The sequence below is a fragment of the Corvus moneduloides genome, chromosome 6 (assembly GCF_009650955.1).
Source record: "Corvus moneduloides isolate bCorMon1 chromosome 6, bCorMon1.pri, whole genome shotgun sequence".
Lineage (NCBI taxonomy): Eukaryota > Metazoa > Chordata > Aves > Passeriformes > Corvidae > Corvus > Corvus moneduloides.
The window spans coordinates 30,982,934-31,008,232 of NC_045481.1; the positions used below are offsets into that span (position 1 = coordinate 30,982,934).

Here is a 25,299-nt window from a genome sequence, read left to right on the forward strand (position 1 = left end):
CTGGTTAAAGTTCACAGGCTGGGAGACTTTCTTTTCCCCTTTCCATGTTAGGGACCCAGCTCCCCTTGCAGCTGGCCATAAATGAGGACCAGGCTTTGCCACTCCGTGCTTTCACAAGGTATCGTTAGGTCAGCAAAGCCATCAATTAGGCTGTCTGAAGTTTTATCACCAGCGCAGCAGCAATAAGTGCCGGCCCAGAAAGACTTCTGCTCTTCTACAACTCCTGTAGTTGGAGCCTGTAAAGGCGAGGGTCGTTTGGAGGTCAGTGCCAGCTGGGGGCCACCTCTGTGTCCAAGCGGGGACACCCCGTGCAAGGCGACCGCCCGCCTGCCCTCAACTCAGGCACCTTTCAACTCGTTAGAAACCCCCAGCCACAGGTACATGTGGTTAATATTAGGCCCAAAATAACCTTTTTTTTTTTTAATCTCGAACTGGGGTGGTTGCCGAGGCTTTTGAGCACTGGCAGTTAGTTGGCTGTGGAGCCTGGATTTAATTTTGCTAGTAATCCAAAAATAAGTGCTTGCATATTTCTTATTAGCTTAATGTGCAGCAATCCACATCAACACAAGCTAAGCTAAATTAATTTCCCTAAAATAATTTTAAAACTTGCCTATTCACAGAATATCTTTGAAAACGGCAATTTTCTATCACTCGGGAGCCACACTTGTTTTTGTCCCTTCTCTTTGTGTTTGAGAACACTTTGGAGCCTTCGCGCAGGTTTTGTGTGCTATTTCACAGCTCAGGCTTTCGCCTGGTGACCCTTAAGGAGTGCTAATGAAGTCGAATACTAGCGTTTAATCCTCTTCAGAAATACTAACATGCCCATCATCCAAAACAGCCTCCAATAATTGCCATTGGGCCTGATCCAACGCCTAGCAAAGTCTTTGAGTCAGTTAACTGAAAACTAAGTTCATCTGCTCATTTAGTAAATTGCTAGCCTTTATATAGCATCAACTCTGCAAGGCTTTTTGTCGTGCTTCCCTCACTCCCTCCCACCCTCTGGATAAATTCCTTCGCAGATAACAAAGGGTGGTGGCACACCTTCGATTGCATCTTCTGTAATCACAGTCATGGAAATTTCATCAGACAGATGCATAAATGCTACAAGTAACACTAAAGGGTTCTTTTGCATCTCTCTGTTTACATCCAAAAGACATTCTTTATTCTTTAGGAAAAGTATCATTCAGTTGTCAGAAATGTCATCCTGCCTCAGAATTAGTCATGATTTCAAGTATTAAAATAAAAACTCAGGCACAATCAATATACTTGTTTATTCCCTTCTGACTGTGGCACAGTGAAGGCATCTCCTACCCCAGTGCTGTGATTTTGAAGTGTGTTTCCGTCCTCAGAGACAAAGGTCCCTGATAGGACTTATTTGCTAAGTTGCTTTCCAGTAATGCTGCTGCGCTGACCAAATGGAGCCTGACCTGAACCTCCTCCATCCAGCACGCCTTTTATCAGCTAAAGTTAAGGCCAATAGAGATTAACAGGAAAGCCTGATAAGACTGTTTTCTCTTCTCCTATGAGCTTCTAATGGTGTATACAGATGGCAAGGTTTTAAAGAATGGAATGAACACTTATTTGTGCCTGTAAAAAATCACAGAAACACCCCCCCACAGACGCACACACTTTCCATCTTACTAACCCCTTTTCTTCAACCAGGCCACTCTTCAGGAAAACCAAATTGCTCTTTCATTTTTTTTATTTAAACCCCAACCACTTTTATTATTTACATCTGGTGGTCCCCTTATTTATGTCCCTCTCCATTTCCCTGCACACACACCCCTGCTCACAGGGCTGCGAAGCATTATGGGCCTTGGCTCTCAGCAGGAGAACTCCACACTGTCTTCAAACAAATAATTAAGGGGAAGGTTAAAGGTTCACCCAGAGGTCATATCTTTGGATACTCCTTAGAAAGTTTACATTAGTAAGAAATGGGTGCCCTCTGAAGTGTTCTTTCAATGGGCTCGCACAACACGGCAGAGCATTAAGAAAATTCTACATCCTTAAGGGTTTCAGGTGACATCTGCTTTACCTCTGAGCATGGAGACTGGGATACTCTGCTCCAGCCTTACACATTCGACAGTCTCCAAAGACTAAGCCTTTGGGACAGCTGTTGAAAACCCCATCTTGCCCAGCCATTCACTCCCAGAAGAGCGTGGCCTTATTTCATCCTGCCGATGCAAATAAAAGCAGTCTTTCACTGCAAACTCTACCTAGAAGCCATTCACTAGTTGTTTTGGCCATGGGAGATCAAGCCCCAAAAAGTGAGTCCTCCATATTTGTTTTCCTACAAAAAAAAAAAAAAAAAAAAGGCAATAAATGTGATACCATTTGTCCAGTTAAAACTTGTGAAAAAGAGCCCTTGGGTTTGATTTCTGATTTCATTATTTCTCCATTTTTCTTTTGCACATCTGCATAACAGCAGGTGCAAGCAGTGTCCTCTAGACCATCAACACTTCATCTAGAGAGAAGATACACTGATGTATACTTGGAAAGATATAAGAGCACAGGCTTTAGGCATCCAGGTAATTTTGGAATTCCATTTCTGTGGCTCCTCTGAAAAATCTTGTCCATAAACAGCATCAGTTATACCCACCAGTGGGTATGTCGGAAAAATGACACATGGAATTATTTATATTTGCAAGATTGCAGCTGCAAAACATACATTTCAGGTGAAGCTAAAAATCGAATCCTAGTTTCACTAGCAGTAGCTACATCATGTAATGCATCAGCACAATTGGTAGACGAGGACACAGAATGCAGTGTTTGTACATTTTTATTTATTCCTTATATTGCTCCATAAATATGCACAGTGCATAACAGAGACGTAGATAACAGAGTCCCTGCCCTAGCCTTTACATTTTTTGAGGACTGTTTTTGAATCCCTTGGAGAGCCATATCCAGGGCCAAAGTAAAACAAAATACAGCCTTTTGCACAGCACTTCAGTTTGTGTTGCAGAAACACTCTGATGTTGTTTTGGCACAAATGTCTTCAAAAGACATTAAGAGACAGGTGAAAAAAGAGAACACCAATGCCACTGTTTTCAGCATTATTTGGAACCCTATAAAAGCAGAATTCACAGCTCTGCTCCTGACACTAATTGCTTACCTTGCTCATACCCTTCACCCAGAGGCCAAAGATTGAATGGCCTGAAAAGATGAGTAAAATCTATCAAAAAGACATGGATTTCTTTGTTACTCTGCTGTTAGTAGTAATTCCTATTATTTGGATGATAGCAGCAGTTAGAGGACCCAATGAAGCTCAGTCTCACTCCACCCCATGCTTCACAACCACACTGTCCAAGAGAACTCAGAGTCTGAACAGATTTCCAGGCAAAGCCTGGGGGAGAGGAGAGACGCCTTCTCCCTGTTTGCAGAGGGGAACAGAGACAGAAGGAGATTAAGTGACAAGGCCAAAGTCATACAAGAGATCTTTGGCAGAGCCACACACCCAACATAGATTTCCTCAGTCCTCTTTCAGCACTCCTACAATCTGCTATCCATATGCTATCTTTCCTTTGTTCCCCCAGCTTAACAGTCAGCACACTGGCAGGGGACTGCAAAGAGAGCTCACATTGCCACTGTTTGTGCCTTACCTGCTGTGTAGATAAAGATGGGTCATCAGCCTCCAGGGTGCGAGGCAATACCTTCACAAACTCTACATTCATATGGTACTTGGTCCTCATTCCAGAATGATAAATGAGGTGTGTAACGTTTAGAAATACATGTCATTGACATAGCAAGCTCAATAAAAAACTCACTCCCAGCATTTTGCAAATGACAGATTACCAACCTTGCGTATTCGAACAATAGCCATTTGAATAGAAAGGTTTTTTGCATCTTGTATTTTTTTCTTTAATTGCTAGCTAAAGCACATCTATTTCCTATAGCCAGAGTCTGTCTTTCTCACACAAGTAGTTCTGGTAACTTTTGTGGGACAGTTTATAAGAGCACAAATGAACAAGACCTGTCTCAAAATGCACTTTTATATAGACTTTTAAAGGAAGTAATTTCACTTTTACCTGCTTACAGAAAAACCCAGTAGAGCAGAAAAGGTGCACTAGTGAATATGCAATGTAGTCTGGTGATTTGGTAGCACTAGTCCTAATTGGTTCCTACCACTGATAATTAGCATGACAATATAATCAAAATATATGCATTTAATCACATCTCTTCAAATAGAGACTTGGTTTTCTTTGTCCAAAATAAATATGCATTCTGTACTTCATAGGAAGCCCTGCAATTAATCTTCTTTATATATTTATCATATTTTATCTCAAGTCATATCAAATGACATTAAACTCAAATTTGCATAATACATTTTATTCTTAAATAATGTTCAGATAAAATCAGAGATATTTCTGCAAAGTGTAAAGAGAATAAATAGCAAATAGTGATCTCTTAATCTGCTTTTTCAAATCTGGCACACTCAAAAATAATTTTGTTGTTGTTTCCATTGTCTTTTTTACACATACTGTACACATATTTTGAAACACTGGGACCACACTGTAACTGAATCTGCCTAAGATTAGTTCTTGAAATGAACTGTTAGTGACTGTACTGATTGGCAATCAGAATTAGAAACATCTCCAGCTTTGCTTTATGGCTATCATGGAAAATTCACTTTAAGTATGTAGGGTCACAACAGGTCTTGTTTCAGGAGGATGAAGTGCACGAATGCTTAGGGAACTATAATTCGTTCCCAACTTGGGGCCTAATCTGAACTCAAGCAGAGAGTGATATTTAACTCCCATCACTTGTCTGTATGTCTAATATCTTCTGCAAGATGAACTGGTGCCAAACTGAGCCAGTCCCGCCCCAGCAGTGTAGACTGCTCCCCATGAGAAACTGAGGAACAATGTGGAGCCACCACGTACAACTCAAAACTTCAGTGTCAGTCTTCAATCTGGATTTCCACTTAAAATATCTATCCCAGAAAACGAGGTGCTAAAATATTGAATTTATTTAACAAACCAGCCACTGCATAAATCGGTTCTCAATTCTTTATGTGAAAACCAGAGAAATAAACAAATTTGTGAGATGAATTCACAATCAGTTCCTTAAAAGGATTAATGACAAGGAAAGTTTTGACTCAATTTTAGCCCAAGACATTTCTGGTCTTAGACTTGAAAAGGACAGAAGTACTGAATGAACATTTTTACAGACTTAGTCATAGAAATAATAAAAATACAAGTAACGACAATAGCAACATTAATTTGGGGTTAGAATTGTTTGCTTTCTGTCATCTGAACAAAAAAAAAAAATTAAAAAAATTTTTAGGTGCCCAGGGGAACAGTCTCGCAAGATTTTTCAAAAACCTGCCAAATGTGGATGAGCTCAACTCTTATTAAACCTACATAAACGGGAGCTGAGCTTGAAGAATAAATGGGGTCTAAGCACCTGCTTCAATGTTTTTGCTGAGTAAGAGTCTAAGAATGCATGCTAAAAAATAATCCAAATGTTTTCACCTTGGATGGGGAAATAAATCCTTGCCTAAATGATGTTTCAGTATTTGGACTATGAACATGTCAGTGTTTAGCTCAAGTGCATATGCTACACTGATCCCTTGTTGCCCAAGAATGCCCTAATTTTGAAGGGAAAATAACCAATGAAAGAGTCACAAAAAATGTTTTCCTAAGCAACCCAGAAAATTACTTCTTTCCCAGGCAGAAAAAATAACTTTAAAAGTCGTGAGCTGCTCAGAGCAGTCTGAAAGAATGCATTAGAAAAGACTAATTTGCAGAAACACTTTTATCAATATCCACCCCCCTGCCTTTACAGCACTCTTTGCCTATCACCTAAACTTTTATCCAAGCAAGTAAAATCTATTTATCTTAGTTATTTAATTTCTTCCTCCACTATGTATTCTTAACTGACAGAATTAGGTTTAGGCGTCCTTCAGTATGTGTATGTACAAAAATAGTTGAAAAAGCCCTAGTTTATGCTTCACTGAATCTATGCCACACCTGGTTACCAACTCATATTTGCAGCATTCCTTATAGGAAATTTAAAAAAAGCTGAGTTAGTCACCTGGAAATGAGCCATCTAAATAAGGCTTCCCTAAGTCATGAATATTGAGAAATGGAGTCAGTTACACGATTGCTTTTGAGAGGAAGCGGGAGGGACAGGCAGGTTTATTCCCTGGCAAAGCTTCACCTAGTTTTGGACAGCCTTGTTAGAGAAGGGGGGTTAAGGGCTGTTTACACCAACTTTCTAAAGCTTATTCAGACATCTCACATCTGTTAAAGGTGTGATTCAAAGGACCTAAGTCAGCATCCATGTTTGGTGAAGACTTCAGAAGATGACAGAGAACAACTTAGCTGGGTGCCTGAGGCAGCCTGAGGTAGGTGCTAACCATCCCAAAGACTTCTGCCGCATCTTCTATGTTTATGTTGGACCTCCTAAAAATACGTCGTGCTATTTGGAGCTGCCAATTGTTGGAAATCATGATTTCGCTCGTCCTGTAACTGTGAGACTGTCCTAAAAAAATCAGAAATTTAAACAGTGCTCGTCCCAATGTTTACTTTGCAAGTTTTTCAGTCATTGCGCCACATTTTTAAAATGCTCTTCTCAGCCACACAATCTAGAAACTTATTTGAAAAGATTCTCACATAACCATTGTCTCCTGGAGCTGGGACCTCGAGTTAACATGAAATAACTTGAGCCTTGTGATAAAATCATAAGAATTGGCAAGACGGGCAACTATTCACCTCAGAGGAAAATCAGCCTCGTTAAACGTGTAACTCTCGGTTACCAGATTACTCCTTGCGAGCGCGGAGAAACCATTTGGCTCTGCCGAGGAAGGCCCTGGTGGCTGTCACGGGGAGCACCGGCACCGCAGCACAAACCGCGGGAGCCGCCCAGCCCTCGCCCCGGGGCACGGGCTTGTGCGCAGGGGCTTCTCCGGCAGGGAAGGAAAGGCCCCAGCCGTAGCTGGAGCTCCTCCGTGCTCCCCACGAACCTGGGGCCCCGCAGCCACCGGGGCCGCCCCGCCGGCCCGTGCTCCGCGGCCTTCACGGCCCCGCGCCAGGGCCGCGTCCAGCCGTTCCAGCAGCGCCGGCCAGGGAAGAGCCATCGCTCCCGGCCGCAGAACTGGGCCAGCCTCGAGGTCCGGCCTGGGTGGCCCCAGGGGAGGCCTCCCGCTGTGCAGCAGGGCGCCATGAGGTGGGGCCAGAGCACCGCTGCCGGACCGGGGGTGCCGCTCCCCCGCGGAGCCGGGCAGCGCCATGGCCCGGCCCGCCTTTGCTCGGTGCGAGCCCCGGCGTGGCGGGGCGTCTGCCGGAGGAGTGCCGCTCCACACACGGCACTGCCGCGGCCGGGCAGAGTTTTCCTCACGAGCTCCCAGCAAACCTCAGCCTAAGTGGAAAAGTATCATCCCTTATTCCCCCTTGGTTCCTGGTGAGAAACAAGCGCCTTTTGGTGCATGCCACGTGAAACCACAGAACACACAGCAGAAGTGGCTGTTCCTCTTTTGACAGTGCCATCAGGTTGTTCATATATGTTTGTTTTTTTTTTTTTTGTTTTACCACGCACCGTAAAAATGATCTTTTAAAGATACTTGAAAGGAAGGGAGGAGACAAACAGACATACTTCCTTAGCTATTCATATCTTACAGATAAAATGTAAAGTCAATAGACACAAGCCATAGTATTTAACCTCATCCTGTACTTGATTTATTGCAGATGGGAATCAACTAGAAACTGAATCACTTTGAAATTTTTACTACTGACATTAAAATTCCAAGTTTGTATACATACATCTTGTGGAGACGCTAAATACAATTTTAGCTAATTTGGCATGCACTTGGATTTGCTAGCACTTAGAAATTCATGTTAAAGGTAGACAACAAATCTCCTCTAAAATCTTAAATAACTCATGCATTTAAAGATGTGTAAATTTGTCATCTTAAACTCCTAGGAAAACATTTTCAAAACTAATTAGGGTCCAACAGTGTTGAAAATGCAATCAGGAGTTGAGGGACCTCATTTTAGGTAACTTTAAAAAAAAACCAAACAAAGTGTAGTTTCTGAATAATACCACATTCAAGTATTTTACACCTATTTTTAACTTACCAGTATTTAACATACTAATTTTTTAAAATCAATTCTAAATTGTCTGAAAAGGAGAGTTGTCAACAAGTTTAACATCTGTTTAACTTCCCTGACCAAATAAGATTAAGGCACTAATTCTCCTTTTACTTTTCAGTGGAAACTACCTAAGTAGCAACTTGCCAAAAATGCATAAAGGTGTTTAGCAATTATGTAGTGGGTATGTTTGAAGAGATCAAGGTGCACTCACATGTCCTGTGCTATGGGGATCTCTGATTAGCTTGTCATCTACTCTGAAGAAGATGTAGCCCAACTCTCCTATACTATGTAACAGGCCAGCTGTTAGCTGTCTGTCAAGCACCTAAAGTGGACAAGTAGTCCAGGAGCAAAAATGTCACTCCTTTGATCTGGCAAGGAGCAGCTGCTGATTTATAGAGTAGGACTTTGTTCTTCCATTCTATTTTACTTTCTTTCCTAAGGCAGAACCACAAAATCCAGCAGAAAAAAAAAGTGCCATTCTCTGCAACATCAACAAGCTCTGACAACTGCAACAGGGTTTTTCTTGGCCCTAACAAAGCTCTCAGGCATCTCCTTTGACGCTCACCTTTTTTTTCCTTCTTCTTTTTGCAATGCGGTAGTTATTGTTTAATTCAGCTTCTGTAAATGGAATGGACTGTGGCCAGCAAGCCTGGGGCATAAACACACCTGTATGAAAGAAGCCTTATTGTAGCAACCATCTACAACCAACCTGCACATGCACTACCAGTTCGTGAGTTCAGAAGGAATGTTCCATTTTCCCTGACAGTAAATTTTGCCTTAAGATAACTATTTTTGTACCCACTGTCCTGTCTTGACCACGAAGCTTGTGCACTTTTTCATTGTTATTAAAATCTGAAGGAAAAAAAAATGTATATTTTTCTACCTGTCAACCAGGGAACGTCAGGAAATTGGATCCAAAGAGCCCACTTTAAAAAAAACACAGCCAAAATATATTTATAGAAATGCACTGCTGAAAGTTTGAAAACTAGGATCCTAAAGATGTGTGTTCTGTTTCAGACACAGTGATGCAGTTGCAAGCACCTCCAGCTTATACTGCTGCAGATTCTCCTCAAAAAAAGCATTTGGCAGAACAAGAACTCAGTAAGAAAGAGCATTTGATGCAACTAACCAGACTGCAGCACTGCCAACCCTGAGTCAGTGCTCCAGACACTCTCTTAGAAGGTGCTGAGCAGATTTCGTGAGGTGATCTGTTACACAGGCTGTTAAAGTCCTGCCTTACCCATTGGTGTAGCAAGAGAGTTTTCCTTTATTTCCCTTATGATCTGTTTTCAAGTTTATTAGCTGAAAACCCAAACCTACAGGGCACAATAAAAGGCTGCAGTGTAACGCTGCTGAAGAGGAGAGAAGCTGTGTGTTTGACCCTGGTTTTTGTCTACACACATGTTCAGATTTCTTTATACTGTAACTTTAAAAACAGACAAAAAGGGATAACAAAAACAAAGATGGGAAGAGGTGAGGGTGGTGGGGGCAACATCATGACTACAAGATCTTTTGCATATATGTTAGCTTGTGGAAATAAATAAGAACTATTACAGCCAGAGCCCTAAGGGAGGCAGGAAAATGATGATATACAGGATAGTATAAAATGATATATTAAAAACTGTGCTGTCAGTGGAACAATAGAATATTAAGCAAAAGTCCATAATAATTGGCAGATATTTAGCTGTAGACATCTTTCTTTGGTTGGTGGGTACTAAAGTATACGTGAGAGGAAAGAGAACTAGTTAGGCAATTAGAAGTAATGGGCATAAATAATACACTATGTATAAATACATCTCCCCCTTTCCCAAGGTATAGCTCTTACCCAGATACACCTAATAATCTCTCAGTAAGTCATACCCACATGCTGATATCCCTTGTGTTTTGCTCTTTGCACTGTCTGGGTACTGGAGATTCTGCTTATGTAAATCTCTCTTTCTGTAGATGCAGATGTTAATGTTTTCCCTTTAATTTTTACAATACTGGTGGCAAGACTTTATCAAATCAGAGGGTCTAATGTCTTAGTAGTTAAAGATGTGTCAACACCACAGACACCGTGAGACTGCAGCTTGCCATGTTATGGAATACATGCTTCACAGTGATGAGCTGGCAGCAGAACAAGTGTGGGACAAGTGTATTAAGTATGCTAAAATGTAGAGGTAAATATACAGATCTTCCCTGTGTCATACTGGTGAAACTTTTGCTATCTCTCATCCCATCTTGTGTTCTCTGTATTCCACATGAATCAGGGGGAAATGTTCTAAAAACATTTTTGAGAGTTTGTTACATATGAGTGTTCCATGGATCCTTGTGTCTTAGTTGTAAGCCAAACTGGTTTGGAATGGAAAAATTAAAAATTAAAAACCTCTTCCTCAGCCACTTCCTCAGCCTATCGCTCTGTATCCCAGGCTCTCATATTTTCTGACCTTCATCTCTCCAGGGCTCAGTCTTGCTCCCTCACCTACCTTGCTGGCTCCCCAGAGATAATTGCAAAGTACAGCTGGCAAGTCAGTGATAAAGCCTGCTGGTGCTCTGCACGGGTCCTAGATGGCCAGATATGCTGTGATTGAGGGCATATATGTGGATGTTGCACCATTTCTTGTCTCTCTGCCATTTTGAACAAGCTTCTGTCTTCTGAACAAGCAAGGACTGAAACTGTCAAGGTTTGCTCTTTCTAAAACCTTTGAAAGGCTGGGTTCTGCTGATTTCAGTACTTGGCTGGCTTATGGGCAGAGCAGAGCATTGGAGATGCCTGTGCGCAAGTACGCCACGTTTCAGTTGTTGGCGCTAAAGAGAGGTCTTTTAATGTATTTTTCTTTCTTCTGTTAAGGGATGTGTAGCTGGAGAAGTTTTTTTTTAATGCAGTCATTCCCACTTAAATAGCTCATGTGAAAATTAAGTCCTACAACAGAAAGAAACTTGAAACGGGTGTATGTATTTCTTCAGTCAAAACTGGCTGGTTCTGTAATGTGTTCCACTATCCCATATTTTGCATACAATTGAGATACATGTCATGAAATGAAACCCAATCTATATAACCTATCTAATATTTACCTTGCTTTCTTTATGAGAGCAGTTTGGAAACTGTGTGTGATCTTACATAATTTTAATAACTGGTTGCTGATGGATTTCGATATTAACTCTGACTGTTCTGAATGATAGGATGTAGAGGCTTAATTTTCAGAATTTCACTAATTGTTCCTGCACTGCGTAGGGGTAAAGGCATCTAAGAATATGTGTATAAACCTGCATTTGAGCCCACAAAACTTGTAATGGCAGGGCCATGTCCAACAATGTTCATCACTTCATCCTGGTCTAGTAAAACACTCAGATGCATAAGGCAAATTTTCAAAATTATTAAGTTCTGTTATCAAAATCATTGTAGGCCCTGTAAATGTTCCCAAATGTTCAGTGAATTTCTGAGTTAGAAGGCAATATTAGCAAATGGGTGTTGACACTAGTGCCTAAATGTAGCTGATCTGCTCTCAAGGAAATTTCTGTCTCTGATTAGATGTTCCAGGAATCACCAGAAGGTGGACTTAGATACCTAACTACATTTTTTGGTTAAAAAAAACCAAAACAAACCATCACTTAACACTGAAAATGCCTAAATTCGTTAGGCATGTAGATTTCTACTTTTTAAGATCCCATCCCATCATCATTTCCGCTGCTGTCTATTTGTGTTTCCTAACAGTCAGTTACTTTCTGCAGTAACTGTGCTCTGAGTTAGACACTTATGTCCAATCAGGATTCCTATGGATCCTTTTAGACAGACAGACATCTTAGGACAGGCCTGATCTTCCTTGTAATAACACAGATAAACATCTCTCCTTTTTAGCTGGCACCATAATTGTTTGACTGTTTATCTGGAAAGAAGGAGATCAAGTTTTATCACCCTATCCTGCTTGGTTTGGAACACAGACATGAGCATGGGTCCATCACCTTCTAAAAGAATATCTGAATCACCCACAGATTCAGTACAATAAACAAAGCCCTTTCAGTTCATGTTCTGAAGATGTTTCACCTGAATTAAGCAATTTTACAGTCATAATTAACCAGCACTTAACTTTCACACATCTGAAGTTAGAGTCTTAACCAAGAGGCTGTACAGTCAAGCCCATGTTCTTAATTAATTTTGTTTTACTGCCTAGTTGTTACATACACAAAAGAACTGGAAATCAGAAGAACAAGAAAGGCATGGTAGCGAAGAAGAGTAAAGATGGAGCATTATGTTCAATAGCCCATTGACTGAGAAACTTGACTCAATTGGAACAGTTAAGACATTGATTTAAATCAAGATGAAGAGAAGACCTGCAAACATATACTCTATTTAACAAGTGAATTTTCTAGCCAATGAGTCATTGAGGATAGCACTCCCTCTACCCCATTTGACTCTTTTGTGTAAAGCTTGGTATGGTTGATATATGACAAGAGCTTTGGCTGAGTTTGGCCCTTGGGGAAATACAGTGAGGCAAGGCTGATTTTGTGTTGAAAGTTGTGTCACTGTGGAACAGGTTACTGTCTATTTATCATTCTATATGTATTTGTGTTCCTACTCCTCTGTCCTGGAGGTCCTTTATATAATAAAATAACGGTGGACAGAGCAATATCTCACTTTTACAGTATTGCTAAGTTTACAGTTCCAGATTTCTCAATTATATTCCATTCTAAGCAGGTTTGTGCATGCTCACCAGTGGAAAAAAAGTATATGGGGACCAAAAGTTCTTAAGCTTCTTGGGACTAGATAGCAGCTAGATGATGCTGGAAAATTCAGTGGTGGCAAATGGTAAAGATTAACTTAAACTAAAGATTGCAGGGTTTACACTTGACACTCATAAGCAACTCAAATGTGATACATATCTAATGTGAGGAAATATTTAATGAAATATGCTACACAGATCTTTTATTGTGGCTTAATTAGTTCATAAGCCAATATTTTAACAACACTTTCATAAGAAGATCAAGCCAAGGTTTATATCATTTTTAACCAACCTTTGAAAGAAACGTAAAATTTAAGGTCAATAGAAATATTATGTAAAACAAAAAAAAAAAGCCAATGAAAAGAGGAAAAAAATGCACCAAATTCACAGGTAGCATCTTCAAACAAAGTAGTTCAGCATCATACTTTTGTGCATAAGAATTTAAAAATTATTTTGATAAGAAATTAACTATAAATGGAACAAAAGCAATGTTCTTATTCTAATACATTGTCCAAACTGAAGAAAATTTAGGAAGATAAATCAGTTAGTTAGAAGAGGGAAAGTTATTCTTTGTTTTTCGCTTCGAATTATTAAAATTGTCAATGATTTGCTTTCTTAGGAATAATCATATCTTTAATTTGATAGCAAAAATCTTGTAGCATTTAACTATTTTGGAAATCAAATATGCCTTTCTACCTGCAAACTTGTAAACTTTCATCCATATAAAACAGAATAATAGAAGCTGCAAATGCAGACACCCCTTCAGATTGACTAAAGGAGAATTTCCATTTCTTTTTCTTGATTCTCCCCCGGTTGTTATAATCAGTCTTTCCAGTGTAACTATATTATGATCCACAACATTTTTAGCATCATTGTAATCATAACAGCTATGCTTTATATCTGTATAAATCACATGAAGTTTAGCAGACCCTAGTAATGCCACATCTGTTTTAATCCTAGTAAATTCTAGCCTAAGACAGCATACCCTGTAGTGTCTCACCTGTGTTCTCGGAGACGTTTCAGGAAGTGCATTAGCTCTATGAGTCAGTGAAATAAATAAAAACAAATATATTGGTCAATAGCAAAAGAAAAATTTAGCACTCTAAAAGGGTTTTGACAGAAGCCTGAGTTGAAAAATCCAGCTGTATTTTATATATGTCCCTTAACCACCAATCAGTTTTGCTGAGATGAGTGGTCCAGTTAGCTGCCTAATTTTTGATGCCTGATAACATGTGTTCCCACTAAAAAGAAATGTGTCTAGATGACCTGTATTCCTTTAATTCAAGAAACTAGGGTCTATAAAAGAACAAATATGAAAACATAATAATGCGAAATTCCACCAATTTCACAGTTCCGTGTACCTGATTGCTAGAACAAATCTGATGCAAAGATGTGCAGCTAAGATGGGTGCCTACACTTCATTTTCAAGTGTAGTAAAAACAGATAAAAAATTGGAAAGGGAAAATCTTTTTGGGCATGTTTTGCATCCAGACCAAAAACCCCCATTTAATCCTTCTGCCAAATTTATTCCGAGTGCTACCAAGATCATGCTCTGTTTTTTTCCAGTATAGCACAGACCTATAATAACTGCTTAAGCATGCCATACTGTATTAATCTTCCTCATGAATGCTGTCCCAAACCAGTTTCCATGGAGAGAAATTAAGAGGTATGTACAGGCAAAGGAGAAAATATATGGCTATCCAATGATACAGAAAGGCTCTTTAGATACAGAAAGGCTCTTTAGATGGGAGCTATGGTAGAAAGGAAGTATTTTTCAACGGAGATTGCTGAACTGAGGGGAGGACAGCACTAGACAAAGTGAGCAGTGAGGAAAATGGGGGGAGGAGAAAGAGACACCTGTGTTGAAGTAGGTTTCAACATTTTTTTAAAGAAGACAATTTTGAAATTGATCCAGAAAAGGATGGAGGAAGGTTGCTGAAATGCCTAAAGTAGGACGTGATTTTTTTTTTATGTGTGTGTGAAGCACCAGCTTTTGATACATTAAGGGGGGATGAAGAACTGGAACGTAGAGTCCTGGAAAAAGGGGACTACAATTTTCAAGGTGGGAAGAAATGAAGGCAGAAGAAGAATAGACAAATTGTTGAAGTGGAAATAGGAAGAGGGGTGGACACTGGAGGTGTGAGAAAAAGAACTCTAGGAACACTAGGAAATGCATGTGGGTTTGGGACAGTGCGAATAAATGTGTGAGGAGTATTGAAAAGTAAAACTCGTATTTAAGAATGTCTGAGAGAGTAATGTTGCTCTGGGTTCACTGCCAATTTTGTTTGCCAGGTTATAAACCCAAATATAAAATGATAATAAAACATGAGCTTCATTTAGACAATACTCTCTTTATTGTAATAGTTTGTTAGCCAAGCAATCTGCAGTAGCTGCAGCTGTGGCTTGTTCCATCTCATCAGTAATTTTAACTCTAACAGTCATTAGTGTGAAGCTTTCCACAGTATTTTGAAGTGATACTTTCCTCTCAGTTCTTGAGTTCTGTTTTGTTTGAATAGACTATGTATCCTTTAACATCTAAATAATTTGCCCTGAAAATCATCACAACACAGCTACACTTTGGAACAGAAGATGTGAATATGGTTCTGATAAAACTATGCAATATTTGTTATAAAAAACCCCAAACAAACCACAAACACAAAATGTAGCTTTGAACAGTTTATGATTATATATATTCAATATCTTTCTCCATAATATAGTCCAAAGGACCAACTCCTGAAACAGTGTGCACCTCTGTGAGGGGATGGCCTCTACATGCCATCAGCTGCTTAATCCTGTCTGTTTGTTGTGTGCAAAGCATGAAGTAGGCTATTACTTATGACTGCTTTAAAAAGTGCCTGCCTGCCCTATGACTTTTCAAAAGATCTCAGGATGAGGTTAGCATGATAAGGAGCTTGATTTCTCTAAGCAACAGTTATTCAGACTGATGTCACCTATTCATTTACTGGAGACCATACAAAAAATATAAAAATAAGAAAAAATAATACACAACAATTGGACTTAAGTCTGAAAGGACAGCTACACTATCATTACCACCAAGTGCATAAAACATGAGCTCAATGTTGTCCTACTTAAAATTACTTAAAATTTTCCTGTGGAAGAACAGCAAACTAATTTATAAAATGATGGGGTAAAAGTAAGAGAAGCCCCATTAAAAGCTTTTTCTTTTCTTTAAATGAGAGTGGTGTACAGAGTAGGACTGTTTGAGTTTGAACCACTTATTACCTTTACATTTGTCTTTCTTAACTTCTATTAACTGATTAGATTTCCCTTAGAAGTAATTGTGCATTGACAGATAATTGTATCATTGTGGCTTCTTATTGGGGAAAAGTATTACATCCAAACACTTAAGATAGATAAAACCAGATGGATGTATCTGTCTGTCCATCAATCTCTGTCCTCAAGAAGTCTTTGGGTATTTTTGGAGAATTAAAATCAGTTGCAAACAAAAGGGGCATTTTAAAGAAGCAAAATACACTTAATTAAAAAGATGTCAAAATTCCGTTATTGTCAACATCCACAAAATCTGTGACACGGTGATGTTGTGTAACTTGAATACTAGTTCTCAGAACCATAATGAGTAGCTATTAGAAAAAGCAGGGACTTATTATTAGTATCCCCACAGAGTTATCTTCTAAATTATTTATACTTGCAACACTTTCACATAATGGCAGTTTTAAATTCAAGCAAACAAAGCAAACCACACAATAAAGAGAGGGGAAGAGAATTGTACAGAAACATTTTCTGAATATATGTAGTTAGAAAGGCGAGTCAAACAAACTAATCAGATTTTTTTTCCTATTCAGATTCTCATGAGATTTGCAATAGACAGCATCAAAGCTTTATGAGGTTGTGTCACCTTGATAAAGGATTGAACAGCCCTGTATCTGTTTTATGTCTCACATCTAAAATGTAAAGGAATGCAACTTAATTTGTCTGGTGCAAGTTGGCTTATTTTCTTTGAAATTCCACAGCAGACCATCCACAAAAAGCTTAGCTATCAGAAGGGTGCAAATGACACCAGAGCCTTGTGTTCTCTTACGTTCATCCCCTAGGTTATGGTGCTAGGTTTGCACAGGAGTTGGGAGGGAGCAGCAGGGGAAGATTGTTGGTTTTATATAAACTTAGCATTGTGAATTACTGATTCTGCTTTCCACACATGCTTTACTAATACACAGTGTAATGATTAACACTTCAGGAGTCAATGATTTTCAGAAAAATTGAGGTGGGATGCCTTTTTTTTTTTAAAAGAAACTCTTCAGCCAAACTCAAGTCTGCTCAGTGCAGAGATAATTTGAGTTAAATTGAAGAGAAAATAGCTGAGACTGAAGACTCTAATGGTCTCCTTCTGGGCTTAAACTGTTTGCGTTTATGAACATATAAAGATCATCCTGTTCACTTTCCATTAACCAACCTATGAAGTTTTGTCTTAACCATCAAAACAAATTCCAGCTGAAATCACTTTCTTATTAGGTTACTGAGCAGCTACATTTGCTTACTTTAAAAACAAATTTCTACCCCACAAAAAGGAAAATTCCAGCATGCTTTTTCCCTCTGTAATAGAAGTACATAGCTAAATATTCTCAGCTTTTTGTCAGTCATAATAGAAGCAGGTTTTAAAAGCACCCAGTTATTCTGAGTGCCTCTTTTTCTGGACATTCGGTTTAAGGTGCCCAAAATAAACACACAATGAAAATGCTGGCCTTCTTTTTAAGCAAAACGACCCTTACATGTACTAAAAATGTTATTTGCCTTATGCTACTTCAGTTGCACAACACTCCCCTCATTGATTACCGTCGAGTTACATTAGTTTAAAATTGGAGTAACTGAGTAGTGGATCAGGTCCTATAGTCAGACATATGTTTTCCACTACATAATGGCTACTTATATATTTATGAATTTTAAAATGCTTTTCAATTCAATTATCATTGTTACTGTGTGCAGGAAGTAAAGAAGTAAATTGCAACCAAGCTTTCAGGGGTTTATTCCCTCATGAAGCACTTGTATTTCAAGTGTCGGGGGAGGGCAACTGTACAATGCCCTCTACATAATAAATGATACTGTTGAATATTCTTAATGTTTTTGTGTTTGTGGTTTTAGGGACAAAACTATTACCTGTTGGAATTTACATGCTATGTAAAATGTAGTAAAGGATACTGTGCTATCATGTCTTTAACCAAGCTGCACAGAAAGTTTCAAGGAGGTTCAAAATAATTGGTACTCAGATCTATTCTGTTCTGATCACCCCTAGAAATAGCAAGTACTCAAAAAGTGATAAACAGCTTTCAGGCAAATGCATAACTCCAGTGTCAATTGGAGTTATGTGCAGACACTCAGAGCAGAAATAGTATATAGCTCTCCATTCCTGAACATGACAGTCATAATAAACCTTAACCTCAACATTCCCTGCTTTCCTCAACCACAGCTAAAAATGCTACACACATTTCTACCATCTAATGAACCAGACATTAAAAGGAAACCACGGATCTATACCAGTAGATTATCAGGAAGAGAAGTGTGAAGTGAATACTTGCTCATTACAGTATCATGGTAGTTACAAAAAGGAAAGACCTAATACATCACTGTTGTCATCCTTCAGCAAGAGTAGGGGATAGTCTACCATTGGAGGTCCCAGCAGCTACTAAAATAACTGCTATTAAAGTGGATAGGGCAAACATATAATGCAAAATCCTTGGGGACAGAAACTCAGACTCACCGTGGTGAACCTGGAAAGGAAGGATGGACGTTTGTTTTACTCTTCTTTGATGGCAGTACACAGGAAGGAGACACTATGGAGTGAAGTAGAACTTTGAGTTTGAGTGAATTGTGTCTGGTTTCTGAGTCTGTTACCTATTCTCTTTCTTAATGTGTATAAACCAATTCATAGTACATGATGACTCCGATTATGAAAAGAAGGGAGAGGTATAAGACTTGCTCTTTAGAAGCAAGTAAGTAAAGAAAGAATAGGAGTGAGTGGAGTTTAGAACTGACTCCTTTTCCACCCACACCTCCTTGAAGCACTGAAATGATCAAAACCTACAGTAAATAGTGGTCAGTAATGAATACATATCACCGTAATGAGCAAACACAAAGAACAAAACTCTGCTATCGTTATGCCTCAGAGACATATTTCATGCTATTCCTACAGTTTCACTAATAACCAAACCCCGAGTCTACCTGATGCTTGGTTTCCTGTTGGTTAATAATAATTATTATTTCTTCCCTGTCTTACCTCTCATTTTCCTTATTTTGATATGATACATTTTATATTGGTTTTGAGACAATTTGACAATAAAGGGCACAAAAATATCTAGATACTAATATATCCATTCTTCTGCACTGCACAGGATTTACCTTCCTCTGATTGAAATTCTGATGATGGCTGAGGGCCTGATTGTGCTAGCTACAATTACTAGAGTCTGGTTTACAATTTGCTCTGTAACTGTTATTCACAAGTAACTTTTCAAAAGTCTTTCTAAGATTATTTTTTTTATGTGGATAATTAGACTGATATTTAAGAATTCTAATCTCATATAAATGCTCAATCAAAACACATATTTTCCTGTGAGCTAAAAATGTCTAGATTTCAGTTTTGATTCTCAAAAGAATGTTATTGTTCCTGCAGGATGTGAAATGGAACATAAAAGAGCACTTTACCTCACCATTTGAATTGGATAAATTTTTTTCTCCTCTTTTTTCTTTATTTTTAAATATTTAATTGATTATTGTTGTCTAGGGTTTTTTTCCTTGATATCTTTATCTTCTTCTCCTGTAAGTGTGGGTTTACTGCTTTTAAAAAATCTACAAAAAGAATATTGTCCTCATTTTGTGCTTTTTATTTTGTATATTTAATTCCTAAATAAAAAATAGACATTTTCAATTGCAGGACCCCATCAGTTAGCTGTCTCTCTTAAGGAGTACCAAAGAGAATACCAACTAATTCTGACTGTATGATGAGTATTCCAAGACGCACCAATTCATCTATTTTTTACAAGCCACAAAACAAATGCTGGTAATTGCCTTTTGGCAAGTACTGATAGGAACTGGACTAAAACTTAGAGCCGAAATTGCAAATATTTTGGCATATGAAATACTTTCTTATCCATAAGATAAACCTGTTACCAAGTGGTAGATGGACAAATTACAATGTCCTCATGAAACTCCAGGTTAATGCCTCCCTCAGAAAGAGGGGAGGAAAGAAGAGGGTTTAAAAAAGCCCAATAAATAATCTTTGCAGACAGTAAAAAGAAATGCAACTCAGCAATCAGAGAGAAGAGGAGAAAAATGACCACTGGAAGTGGGAGGGCAGGATATGCAGATACAGAAGAAATTCACTTCTACAGTGTGCACAGAAAAGTCAGACACCTGAAATGACTTGTTCAAATACATTTGTGGGCAAACCCACATTTTGTGTTGAGGAAGCACAACTTAAACCAGACTATGGTAGAATGTGGTATCTCCACTGTCATGTTTCAATACGAATTATTAGAGACCCTGGTTTAAAAAGGAGAAGAGTGTCGATGTAGACTTCAGAAATTGTGGCAGCAGGCAGAACAACTATTTGTGCTTATGATGAGGAAATATGTAAGCTTCTCTGTGGCAGCCTGTTAACCTACTGCTTTTGTGATGCCACATTTCCCCTCCTGTTCTCCCCTTCCCTTAGCCTTGGCCATGTAGCATTACAACTCTTCTCTGCATTTTGTTTCACTTCAGCTCTATTTATTTTTAATACAAGCCTATTTTAATGGATTTCTTTTAGATACATTTCCTATTAAGCAGATGAATTTGAGATTCTTTGCAACATGTGTCTTATTTGAAAACAGATGCTATCCTCTGTCTGATGAAGTGAACACCATGGAGAGGGATAGCAAGTCAACTCACTTTGGCTTCCAGTGAAAGAAACAAAGACCAACAAAAGAACAAGAGGTGGAAGTGTGCTGAAGTGGCACTTGAGGACATGGTTTAGTGGTGAACATGGAGGTGGTGCTAGGCTGACAGTTGGACGTGGTCATCTTAGAGGTCTTTTCCAACCTTAAGAATTTTATGATTCTATGACTCTGAGTGTCAGGATCCAGCAGTTTTCATGGACCTAGTTCTAGGCCATCACAGGAATGGTAAGTCTGATTTTCCCTGGTTTTGCACTATGTAAAGTCTCTCAGTGACAACAAAGTTTCTCTTCATTTACTTTGGGACAAGCAGGAGTGTCATCAGATCAGAACCTCCCAAAATTTTATATCATATGGGTCCCTTCCAACTCAGAATATTCTATGATACTGTACTTTACAGTATATAAATTGCAGGCACGGTAACTACTGGACCTTGGAGGAAGGTACAAGTAATAAACATCAAGCATCCTTTTTCTTTTTCCTTTAAAAAAAACTCTTTTATGTATTTGAAGATTATAAGTAAACAAATTGATTAAAACAGTCATTGCTTCATTGCCAGGTCATTTTTTCTTAATCTTGAGATTCATAGTGGAAGTGAAGCATGCATGCCAAAGCACCTTCTGATTTATCTGACACTGATATTTCTTGCTTATTTTACAGTGGCTGGAGACAAGAATCTTTATGCCGTTTTCTGAGCATGCAAGTGTAAGCAAAAAGTTATGTGTTTCCACTGAAATTCATGTTACAGGCAGCTTGCATCCCCTTAAATGACTGTTTCTTGGAAGTAAGTTATTGTGCAAAGTCAGGGTCAGAGTAGACTATTACAGACCAAGCATCAAGAACACATGGGGAGGGGCATTGCTGGAGAGGAGTCTGTGGGGATAATTCCCCACTGTATTGTCCCCATGGTGGTATACCCTGCATTACTACTACACACTGTTCATTTAAAGTCACCACATACAGCAGAAACAATTCATACACCCCAAATTTGCTGGAGTAAACATTCATAGAATCTGTGTCCTGAGCTCAGGATAAAACACCTATATCATGTGCATGTTTTGTAGTGTGGCTTACAGATGCTTCTCTGTGATTTCATGTGCTGGTGAATAGTACTGACGACTGTTACGCTGGTGAAGAGTGTTGAGGGCTGTAACAGCTCTGTGGTGGTACAGGTGTTACTGTATCTTCAGTCATTTGCTATTTACCTCCACATCATGACACATAAAAAAAGGAAAAGATGGACACAAACTGCTGCAGTCCTTTGCAGGAAACTGCCATATGTCTATGTGTTGTCCTACAAAAGCTGTTTGAGTAAGTTATTTCAAATGCTATTTGAGGACTGATTCAAAATTCACAATTGAAATCTGTGGAAAAACTGCAGCTCTCCTCGACAGACTTCAAAACAGGAACATGGACAATCAGAAGGAGAGACTAAAGGAGTAAAACTACTTTGAAAATGTGATCTTAATCTGCCAGCCCCCAACCACTGCCTCACTTGCATTACCTACACAGGGACCCAGTGTGACTTTCTGGGAAAGTCAGAGAATGAAGCAGCAAAATGCATATATATTTAGGAGAAAAATATCTTTTACAAAATATTTTTATGTTATGTTAGTGCTTTTCCACCTAACATATTTTAATGTGATTTTTTAGTTAATTTTTATCTTGTGCTATAATATCTTGTCACATAACACAAAACTATGTTAGTATGATATTCTAAGAACCAGCTTTTGCAGTTTTTTACCAGCTTAAATTTGTTCCTTCAGTGTTTAGTTACTGTTTGAACACCTCTGTGGAAGCACACAGCTCCATCTCAGGGCTACATTCTGGTATCTTTACGCTGTTCACATGGTGAATCCACTTCCTGATGATACTTAATGTCAGAAAGGCTGTGCAGACTATTATAATATTGTCAGGAGACTGAATAATTTAGGGGACAGATTTCCAAAGCTATCCATGTACATAAAACAGATATGTGCATTGTATTTATAACAGTATGTGAGGGTTTAGAAGTTGACCCACTACTACATTGTTGTGGTACACAGTGAGCTTTGCGTCTCAGCTGGAGCTTCTAGAAGCTGCCTTATTATGACTAATAAGTCTACAGATTAGGTGTCCTGGACTAGTTCTCCAAAAGAGGAAAACCAGAAATCTCTGAGTAGAGTTGTAGGAAATACTTGCAGTAGGCGCAATCAAATAAAATTAATATAATGCTGGATTTCAGCAGAAAACATGCACCTCAGCCAAGGTTCATAGAGTGATTTTGGACTCATCTTTAAATTTGCTTTACTATCATATCGTATTTCAAATCTAAAGGAATTGTTGTAGTCAAACTGATGCTCAAACCACAGCACTGTTTCTGGGTTTGTCTGTGATTTTTGGGGAGAAAAAAAAAAAATTAAGTGGGAATTTTGACATATACAAATAAACAAAGTCATGTGGCTGAGGAATAAAGTTCTTCCTCAGAACTGCTTTTATGCAAACATGACCCTCCAGAACCTGAATGAGCCAAAGACTGTTGGGACTTGCTCTCCCTGATTTAGCAGTTTACTTAAGCGTGTGCCTGTCTATAAGCATATGGATAACTTCATTAACATGACTGAGAGTTAGGCAGGTGCTATGACAGCCTAATGGAGTTAGGCCTTGTCTGAAGAATGAGTTCTGAGTGTTTGTTCTTGAATAAGTCAGCCAACAGTCATCTCAGCTTTTGCTGAGCAGACTATTTTGTCCTTTTTATCAGTGGCCTTTGACTAAACTTAACAATATGACGCTCAGCAAGAGTGAAAACTTTTGGTTCTATATAAAATTATTTCAGCTCATTATAATTAAGGCCATAGACATCAATCATGATTTTATTAAAAAAATGCTAAACTAATGATTCACTTCAGGAAAAACACCCAAGGTATCTGTGAGTGAGATGGCATCTACTTTTCATCTGTAAAGAGAGTAAAGTCTGAGAAATGAGGGATTAAGGAAAAGGCTAATGATACAGGAAGCAACTGAGAAAGCATCTTATCTTGAATCAAATGACTGGCTTTTCCCTGAGTTCACTCCCCAGATCTGAGTAGCAAGAACTTCAAGCAATCAGCAGTACACCATCTTTCCCTCCAGAAAGCAATATTGTTCTCCTGTGTAGAAGTGAACTCTAAACTGCTGTGCCTTCATTTCTCTCCTCCTTTTATACATCTGACTGACAAAACTACTGAGTTTCAGTAGGCACTGAAAAGTTAAAATTGAGAGAAAGAAAGGCGTCCTGGAAAACATACATGGGCAGACCTCACCACATTCAAGACCTTCACAAAAGAGTACAGTGTTAAGGAAGTTCCACATGGTTTTAAAGTTAATAGAAAAATCCTGATTTATTTTTCAATATAAAACCCAGAAATATTCTCAGTGTCTTCCAAAGCACTTACTGGCTGCTTTACAGGACACTCTGCCCATCAACATACAATATATTCATTTTTGAGATGCAGTGTTGCTTTTAAAATGCAGGTTTTGTTTTCCGTCGGTTTGTTCCCTCCATGTATAATGGCATATTCTTCCTACACAGGGAAAGTAGTCCTTATTAAACTTGCAGGCTTACAAATGAACAAGGCCAGACAATGTAAAGAGCTGTAGAAACTTTTTTGGGGGTTGATTTATGTTGAAACAAGCAAGTGAAATACAGCATATTTTATATTGTCTGATAAAGGATGGTTTATAAAAAGCCCTTCAAAATGCAATGCTTTGAAAACCACAATGAAAAATGAATTTTTGATAAGTCTTGCCTCAGTGATAGTCTTGGCCAAGAAGAGACATCTACTATGCAAGTGCAATACAGGATTTTGACTTGAGAAACTCTGTATGGAGTGTGTTTTACATCAGTCATTGAATTTAGGTAAGGAATCCAGAAGAAAAAGAAAGAAGTGATAGAACCAGTAGACATTGAAGAATTATTACAATCTATTTAAGGCACGAAGCACATTCTGGACTATAATTTTCCTGATTACACAGAAATGCCTCACTCGATCCGAATTTTTAATCCCTTTCTGCTTTCATTGGTATTTTTGAAGATGAAACATAGTAAATCTTCTAATTTCTCCCAGTGCTCAGTTTCTCCTGCAAATTGCCCTTTTATCATTGGTAACATCAAACTAACGAGTTCACCATTCCAACCTTATTCTCCAAATAACAAAAAAAAAAAAAAAAGTTAAAAAAAGGAAGACAGCTGAGCTTTCAGAGAGGTGCAGAAAGGCCTATCATTCTGGATTATTCACTTTTGTATACCAGTCATTAGACATGTCTCTCTCTGAAAATTCTGACTTGGGAAGATTTTTGCCAAGACAGCATTCCTGATTCTGCATTGTCCCACATCTTGGATATATACATCATTTAATACGAAGCCAGTATGAGACAGTCTTAATAGGTATTGTGGGCTTTTGTATGCGTTGAGTGTGGAGTTGATCACTTAAGGTGCAAAACATTGACAAATCAGCTTTAGTAACATTTTTCTGCGCAGAAAGGTTTTTTCAGAGCATGTGGCCTTTAGGGATCTTATGTTCTTCAAGCACTTATATTCTTCCTCTTCACTTATTTTTGATAAGTGGTAAGAAAAGCTAATTATAC

General features: G+C 38.7%; 1 protein-coding gene across 8 annotated transcripts in view; it reads right to left on the reverse strand.

Moving 5' to 3' along the window:
- MEIS2 (Meis homeobox 2) overlaps window positions 1-25,299 on the reverse strand; it is a 174,240-nt gene that overhangs the window by 6,901 nt on the left and 142,040 nt on the right. Inside the window, exon 10 of one of the 8 annotated variants that reach the window (XM_032112310.1) lies at window positions 8,656-8,756. The exons of the other annotated variants lie outside the window; for them this stretch is intronic. Within the exon in view, the coding sequence (XP_031968201.1) occupies window positions 8,702-8,756 (55 nt within the window). The 3' untranslated portion in view covers window positions 8,656-8,701. Of the gene's footprint in view, window positions 1-8,655; window positions 8,757-25,299 lie in introns of those variants that run through there. 8 annotated transcript variants of the gene reach the window in all.